General features: G+C 52.7%; 1 protein-coding gene across 2 annotated transcripts in view; it reads right to left on the bottom strand.

The window, feature by feature from the left end:
• The window catches only part of flnbl (filamin B, like), an 88,623-nt gene that overhangs the window by 20,345 nt on the left and 59,505 nt on the right, over positions 1-8,773 (bottom strand). The window contains exons 26-32 of one of the 2 annotated variants that reach the window (XM_061219635.1): positions 8,359-8,451; positions 5,692-5,815; positions 5,138-5,291; positions 3,619-3,808; positions 3,060-3,307; positions 1,560-1,652; positions 250-352 (exon numbers count right to left, since the gene is read on the bottom strand). In XM_061219635.1, coding sequence (XP_061075619.1) covers positions 250-352; positions 1,560-1,652; positions 3,060-3,307; positions 3,619-3,808; positions 5,138-5,291; positions 5,692-5,815; positions 8,359-8,451 — 1,005 coding nt within the window. The remainder of the gene's footprint in view (positions 1-249; positions 353-1,559; positions 1,653-3,059; positions 3,308-3,618; positions 3,809-5,137; positions 5,292-5,691; positions 5,816-8,358; positions 8,452-8,773) is intronic. The other variant, XM_061219634.1, reaches the window with a different exon arrangement.

Here is an 8,773-nt window from a genome sequence, read left to right as displayed (position 1 = left end):
CTAACGAACAACTGACTGATAAACTCCGTAACTGACTAACCAACTGACTTACTGACCAACTGACTGAATAACCAACGACTGACTGATAAACTCACTAACTGACTAACCAACTAACCAACTAACCGAACAACCAATGACTGACTGATAAACTCACTAACTAACTGATGGATGACTGACTAGTTTAATAAGCCTGTGTAAAACTCTGTCGGGCGGTTTTGGGGTTCGGTTCTCTCAGCTCCAGCGGCGTACCTGTGACCTCGCCCTTCCTGAAGGCGAAGGGGATGACCATGTCGAAGGGTCTGAACCCCGCCCCGTTCATGCTGTTCACAGGGATGTAGGAGCCGTCCGTCACCTGCAGGGCGGGGGGCACACGATACCACTCATATGAGCCATCCAATCACTGATACCGCTCATATGAGCCATCCAATCACTGATACCACTCATATGAGCCATCCAATCACTGATACCGCTCATATGGGCCATCCAATCACTGACACCGCTCATATGAGCCATCCAATCACTGATACCACTCATATGAGCCATCCAATCACTGATACCACTCATATGAGCCATCCAATCACTGATACCACTCATATGAGCCATCCAATCACTGATACCACTCATATGAGCCATCCAATCACTGATAGCGCTCATATGAGCCATCCAATCACTGATACCGCTCATATGAGCCATCCAATCACTGAAGCTCATTACGTACATACTGCAGTCCTTTAGGCTAGAGAACGCTCGAGTACACGGGGGGGGAGAGAGAGGGAGGGGGGGGAGAGAGGGAGGGAGGGAGGGAGGGAGAGAGTGTTATTTATTTTGAGTGTTAAGGGCTCTAGTCACAGCAGCATTGTGATTTGCCTGCCACCTAGAAAAGGAAAACATTTTTTTTTTTTTTTTTTTTGGAATAAAAAGACAGAATACCCCATAATAGAAGTAGGCAAGCTGGAAACAAGGGAGACCAGCAGAAGATGACTGGGACGTACACCAGGGATGGCTTCAGTACTGACTTGAGTGACTTGACTGCTCTTGACAGTCCCTCCCTCAAATAATGGCCAACTTTCAGCTAAAGTAATTTAGTAGAACAATGTAAGAAACTAATAGTTTGTCCAAAACAAAGACATTACATCTGTGTGTGTGCCACTTAATCCGTTCCTCACATATCCTCAGTAAGGCAAATCTGCCTGTGGAACGATGCAGCAAAGGCTTACATGGTGACGACTTGGTTTTTAAACAGGAAAAAAAAGAGGAGAGGAAATGAGAAATGAGACAAAGTGGTCAAACCCGAAAATAAAAATGTCAAAGTCAAAAGCAGTGGTTTCCTTACACTGAAATTACTAAATATGTTTAGATTCCCGAAACAAGGGAGAACCAAGAGGAATCAAATCATTTGGGGGGGGGGGGGGGCTGTTGTGGTCGGGCAGTGAGGAGAGGAACGGGAGTGATCAGGATGAGGGCTGCACAGTCTCCCAGCAGTCTGCAGGCTGTTAGAGAGAGAGGGAGGGAGGGAGAGAGAGAAAGAGAGAGATGGAGGGAGGGAGGGGTTTCTGTACCCAGGGCTGGAAGCCAGGGGGGTAGGCCCCAGGAGCTGCCTGCTGCTGCTGCTGCTGGACAGACTGCTGAACCAGGGGGACCTCGTCTGTGGCCTGGAGACGCACAACGCAGGTTACACACTCGCACTCGCACTCGCACACACACACACACACACACACACACACACACACACACACTCTCTCTCTCTCTCTCACACACACTCTCAGACACTCACTGCTCTCTCTCTCACACACACTCGCACTCGCACTCTCACACAGACACACACACACACACACACACTCTCTCTCTCTCTCACACACACACACACACACACTTTCTCTCTCTCTCACACACACTCTCAGACACTCACTGCTCTCTCTCTCACACACACTCGCACTCGCACTCGCACACACACACACACACACACACACACACACACACACACTCTCTCACACACACTCTCTCACACACACTCTCTCACACACACTCTCTCACACACACTCTCAGACACTCACTGCTCTCTCTCTGTCTTTTGTTCTTACACTCACTCTCATAGTCTCTTACACTCTTTCTCAGTCTCTCTCAGTCTCACTTCACTTACAGTCATAATATCAGTCACACACACATGCACCACACACACTCAAAGACTGAGCCACACACACTGGTTACGATGATGAACATTGTAAGGTCATGTAAGGCACAGACTCCCACAGCTGGAGTGAGCAAACAGCTATGGCTGTGCACACAAACGCACCGGGGAGAAAAGTACAGTTACAAATTTCTTTCTTCAGACATCCTCGCATTATCCTCGATCGTCGCTCGTGCCAAACTCCCTCCCTAATCTGGAACGTCCGATCGGGTATTTACAGCGGTACCGCTGCGTTAATCTGGGCCGCCGGGTCGGGAGCAGCACGGACACGCGGTCCGCGGCGGTTCTGCTCTGAGACACGCGGTCCGCTGCGGTTCTGCTCTGAGACACGCGGTCCGCTGCGGTTCTGCTCTGAGACACGCGGTCCGCTGCGGTTCTGCTCTGAGACACGCGGTCCGCTCCGTTTCTGCTCTGAGACACGCGGTCCGCTGCGGTTCTGCTCTGAGACACGCGGTCCGCTGCGGTTCTGCTCTGAGACACGCGGTCCGCTGCGGTTCTGCTCTGAGACACGCGGTCCGCTGCGGTTCTGCTCTGAGACACGCGGTCCGCTGCGGTTCTGCTCTGAGACACGCGGTCCGCTCCGTTTCTGCTCTGAGACACGCGGTCCGCTGCGGTTCTGCTCTGAGACACGCGGTCCGCTGCGGTTCTGCTCTGAGACACGCGGTCCGCTGCGGTTCTGCTCTGAGACACGCGGTCCGCTGCGGTTCTGCTCTGAGACACGCGGTCCGCTGCGGTTCTGCTCTGAGACACGCGGTCCGCTGCGGTTCTGCTCTGAGACACGCGGTCCGCGGCGGTTCTGCTCTGAGACACGCGGGGTCGCCCGTGGTGTCGTTCACACGCGTGACGAGGCCACACGGCCACAGGGTCTCACCGTGACTTTGAAGGGGCTCTTGGGGACGTTCTCCCCGCCGAAGCGCACGTAGATGACGTAGGTGCCGGGCGCGGGGGCCGTGTAGAAGATGTCGAAGGTGCCGTCCTCGTTCTCCATAACCTCCGCCTCCACCTCGGTGCCGTCCGGCGTCACCACCAGGCAGGACACCTTCCCCTTCCCCGCGCCCTGCGCGTTCACCACGAAGCCCACCTCCTCGCCGATGCTGATGGTGGGGCCCAGCCCGGGGCCTGGGGGGACAGACAGGCTCCGTTTTACACAATGGCAGAATAAATAATAAACTGCATTCTGGGTGGTCGCTGACGCACCCCTGACCCAGGGGCAAGGGTTGCCAGTTCGATCCCACCCTGGGCTGTGTCGGAAGTGTCCCTGACCAAAACACCTAACCCCCAAGGGCTCCTGATGAGCTGATTGGTGCCTTGCGCGTCAGCCAATCGCCGTTGGTGCCCTAGTGTGTATATGAATGGGCGAATGAGAAGAATGGACTGTACAGCGCTCTGGATGAAGGCGCTGTGCAACACGGAGGACCCCCCGGGCGTACCCTCCACGGTGCACTTGCTGGCGTCCCCGCTGGACGTGGCGCGCACGCGGTAGGGGGACGTGGGGATCTCGTCGCCGCCGTACTTGATGACGATGGTGTAGCGGCCCACCCGGTCGGGCAGGTAGGAGACCCGGTAGGTGCCGTCCTGGTTGTCGTGGATACTGGCCTTCTTCGGCTTGCCTTCCTGGTCCTGGAAGGAAGGAGGGAGGGGGGAAAAAAGAAGAAAGGCTGTTGCAGAAATGTGTCGGGGGAAATGCTAGAGAGAATTGCACAGAGGACCCAGACAATTCTACTACTGTACACCCCCCCTCACCCCCAGCCGAACAGTATACCCCCTTACTCAAACAGTACACCCCACCTCCCCCCCTTTAGCCTAACAGTACACCCCACCTCCCCCCCTTTAGCCTAACAGTACACCCCCTCCCCCCTTTAGCCTAACAGAACACCCCCCCCCCCCCTTTAGCCTAACAGTACACCCCCTCCCCCCTTTAGCCTAACAGAACACCCCCCCCCCTTTAGCCTAACAGTACACCCCCTCCCCCTTTAGCCTAACAGAACACCCCCTCCCCCCTTTAGCCTAACAGAACACCCCCCCCCCTTTAGCCTAACAGTACACCCCCTCCCCCCTTTAGCCTAACAGAACACCCCCCCCCCTTTAGCCTAACAGTACACCTCCTCCCCCCTTTAGCCTAACAGAACACCCTCCCCCCCCCCCCCAAGCCGATGGAGACCAGCAGCAGAGGGATGACACAGAGCTGAGCTCAGCTGTACTGTGCTGTCCCACGGGGGAGAGGAGTGCAGCTCAAGTGATAAGATAACGGTCACTATATAACACACAGCCACGCAATGGTGGAGCTTCATCACTTCTTCTAAACGTGAAAAGTGAAGCGGGGGCAAAGCGGCACATTCATCAGCAGGAGATTAAACACAAACACAAACCCCCGCGCAGAGCAGAGGGAGGACATTAACAGCTCAGGCCCGGAGCCTATTTATCCCCGCGCTCTCCAGAGAAAGGGCAGGTAAGGGCTTCCCCCCAAGATTCATCATAACGACATGACAGCGCAATATTCAGCGTGGCAAAAACCTAAATCACAACCTCCTGCCGTAGAGACGAACGGAAACTACAGGAGATGGCACGGCTCAATCCAGCAATGGTCCAGCAAAGCACGCAGATCTATTAATCTGAGAAGACAGCCCCATTGGTGGCCACAAAACTCTACAGTACTAGGAGTCCTTCCAATAGGAAGAAACAGGAAATGATTTTACAGACAGAAACACAAAACACTGACCGACAAGCCTAAGATATGAAATTACGTAGTGTTAGAAGCAATGCTATGTTGAATAAAAATCAAAACCTTCATATGTGTTATTTTACTGTGTAAAAACAGGAGCCACTGAGTTGCTGCCTCTCATTGGGGGGGGGGGGGGGGGGTGTGAAACTTTAATGGAAAAGTGTGTGAAGGAACATCAGCCGACGCAGCGGTCTGGCGGGCGGAGCAGCGTTTCCTGTCTGACTCACGGTGATCTGCACGGACAGCTGGCCCTCTCCCGCGTCCTTGGCGTCGATGGTGAACTCCACGGGCAGACTGGCGGGCAGGCCGGTGGTCAGGCCCGGCCCGCTGGCACGCACTTTACTGGCGTCATGAGTGGGCAGCACCCGGAACTTAAAGGGACTGCAGGAGACCAGAGCAGGGGGCGGGAGTTAGAGCGAATCCAGTCCTCTCATTACCTCGTCACGCTCAGTCATGGGTGAAAGTGTGCATTTTAAATAGGCAACATTGATTTAACTTTTCTTTTTTTTTTTGCTGGTAATGCTTTTTCTTCCCCCCAATTCTTGATCATTTTCATCTGAACATTACTCATCCGTACAATCTCAAACGCTTTCTGTGCTGAATACAGGTTCAAAGAAGTCTCTTCTTCAGACTTACTGAAGAAGTACTGAAGTACTGAATATAAAAGTATTGAAGTTCTGAATATAAAACGGTTAAAGTATTTCGGGTAATAATTATTTGAGCCAGGCCATACTGTGTGCAGTAACTGCTTCGCGTGAACGCGTGATCTCGCCGTTCTCACCTGCGCGGGACGTCCTGGTCGGCGTATTTGACGGCCACGGTGTACGGGCCCTCCACAGTCGGGGTGTAGGCCACGGTGTGCGTGCCGTCCCCGTTATCCAGCACCTCCACGGGCTCGGCCACGCCTGCAGGGTCAGGGGTCAGGGGTCAGAGGTCACGCACAGAGCCACGGTCATATCACCTCCCCCAGAACAATCAGGAAACGCTGATTACACAGTAATATTTTCAGACTTTTAAATACCTCTGTGGTTACTAATATTTGGCCATGTTGCCAGGGGTGTAGCTAGGAATTCTGGACCTCCTGAAAAAATATATTACTTTGCGGGCCCCTAGAATCGTGACCACCTTTGACACCGCTTGCGACGGCGAACGGGGCCATCGGCTGTCCGAGAGAGAGCGAAAACTCTGGATGTGCATGTGCTCTGAGCCTCAGACACACCCAGGTCTGAGTCTGAAAATAACCATTTCCAGATCAGGAAATGCTTTTCTGCCAAATGCATAAATCATAAAATTCAGATACCCGATTGTAGAATCCTGCAACCAACAGATGATTAAAAATTCAAATTCAAATCACATGAAGAGAGAAATAGGGTGTGGCACAAATCATTTTACAGCGACCGGCAATCGAGGTGCATGGAGACCAACTTGAATGTGAAGAGTCAGGGAGAGGTTAAATCATGGCAATTCTGTGAATTACTGTTCATAAATATATCAGAGATCAAGCTGACTTGGCAAAAAGGAATTTAGAATCAAGACTTTAAATGTCACACATTCAACACAGGGTGACAACTTAACTTTCCTAGCTGAAAACAACAAAATTTGACTTGAATTTTTTTAAAATACTGAATTATACCCTGTATCAACATTTCCTTAGGGACATGGGTGGAGAGATGGTAGTAGTAATCATCTCTGCATTAAAACCACTCAGTTGGAATGGGATTTACGAGCGTCCAAGTGGTTTATGGTTTCTGCACACTGCAATTTGATTGTCGTAGTTTATACTGTACTCGACAGTTGTGAAACGGCAATAACAAATTCCTTTCTTCCTGAACAAGCGCTGCTCCCGGGCCAAGACTGACCCGGGGGGCGTCCTCAAGACTGATCACCCACGTGCTGCACTGCTGCTGCTCCTGCTGGTGTGGAGGAGGCCTAAAATGGAAGCTAGGTGGTGACCATGACAACGGGCTTCCGCAGGAAGGGTTGCCACAACGCCACAAAACTCCCCCTCCCTTTACCCCCTCTCCACAGTCAAAAGAGTACGGACTCCTGTCCCTTCCAGGGGCCCAAAACCCACTGGAAGACAGCGCATTTTTATTTGTGTAAATATCTTAATGAGGAGAGCTGGGGCCAGCCGGGCGTTCAATGTCCACCTCACGCCCAGTATTGCAGGAGCTTACACAGAACATCCGCATATCAGGACCACCCAATCAGAGCTTACAGCGATGATCCGTTCGGTACAGTACATGGAATTCATAAGCAGGGAAGGGAGGACTCCTTTGTGGATTGAGCGTTAGGGCTGAGCCGGTTTGGGGCTGGGCCCACCTCGGCCACAGAGATCCAGAATGAAGCAGAACGCTCTCATTCGCAATCGTTTGGCAGACTCTCTTACCCGGAGCTGAAACCATTCACGTTAGAACTCGAGGGCACGGCGGCCGCAGCCCCAACCTGGGAATTAAACTCGCAACCTCCGAGTTACGAGTCCACGTCCCCTAACGATCACAGCACACCATTACCCAGGAGCATGAAAGGCAGGAGAGAGAGAGACCCCAGAAGAGGAGAGAGAGAGAGAGAGAGAGAGAGAGAGAGCGCACAGGGAACATGTGCAGACGGGCGGCCTTTGCCCTCTCGCACAGCTGCAGAACACACACACACACACACACACACACACACACACACACACACACACACACACACACACACACACACACACACACACACACACACACACACACACACACACACACACACACACACACACACAGCCTTATGAAAACACAGCTCCTGATCATCCCGGCTCTGTGCGGCTGACAGAACACAGCGTGCCACGGGAGGGTGTGTTCGCACAGAAATGACCACCTCGGTTACGAATGTGAAATTACGGGCGGGAAGGATAAAGTGCACATAACACTGGAGTCATGTGTGGTTAAGGGGAGCATTCCACACTCCCGCCCGCGCCGTTCCCACCTGACCTGGGTCAACCGCCTTATCTGCAGAGCACTTTAAACCCTGTACACACCAGACCAAATACCCCGCCCATCACAGGCCATTCAAATCTGTTATTCAAATCTGTTATTTTTATAAATATTCATACTTTTCTTTTGAACAATTCTAAATGTTGGTCAGCTGTGTTGCATAAAAAATTATGGGATTTGGCTATTTTTGATTTTTTTTCCTCCACAGCCATTCAAAAGAAATGACACATTTAAAATATATATCTGGCCCAGGTCTGGTCAACACACAAAGCCACGGAGATCTTACAGGCAGGGCATATTTTCATAAGGACTCTTTGAGCGACTCAAAGCTTTGTTCTCTGTCATCATCCTCCACTGTCCCCCATTCGTTTTCCGATCGTTCCCATTTGTGGGGTCTCATTGTTTCCCATTCCCTCCTGATCGTTCCCGTTTGTGGGGTCTGAAGGACAGGGTGCCCCTCTCGGCGCACTGCCAACCTGTCCCAGAGTTCCCGCCCTTGGGCTCGTTCTTAAAGAGATCCGTAAAGGCCTTCAGGTGCCCACGCCAGGGCTGGGCCTCCGCGTCGTCCGCTAGAACACACAACCCTCACCGTCACCCCACCGTGTCGTCCGCTAGAACACACAACCCTCACCGTCACCCCACCGTGTCGTCCGCTAGAACACACAACCCTCACCGTCACCCCACCGTGTCGTCCGCTAGAACACACAACCCTCACCGTCACCCCACCGTGTCGTCCGCTAGAACACACAACCCTCACCGTCACCCCACCGTGTCGTCCGCTAGAACACACAACCCTCACCGTCACCCCACCGTGTCGTCCGCTAGAACACACAACCCTCACCGTCACCCAACCGTGTCGTCCGCTAGAACACACAACCCTCACCGTCCCCC

The sequence above is a fragment of the Conger conger genome, chromosome 14 (assembly GCF_963514075.1).
Source record: "Conger conger chromosome 14, fConCon1.1, whole genome shotgun sequence".
Classification (NCBI taxonomy): domain Eukaryota; kingdom Metazoa; phylum Chordata; class Actinopteri; order Anguilliformes; family Congridae; genus Conger; species Conger conger.
Note: the sequence above shows the minus strand (reverse complement) of the source record. Positions and strands in the feature narration are given on the sequence as shown.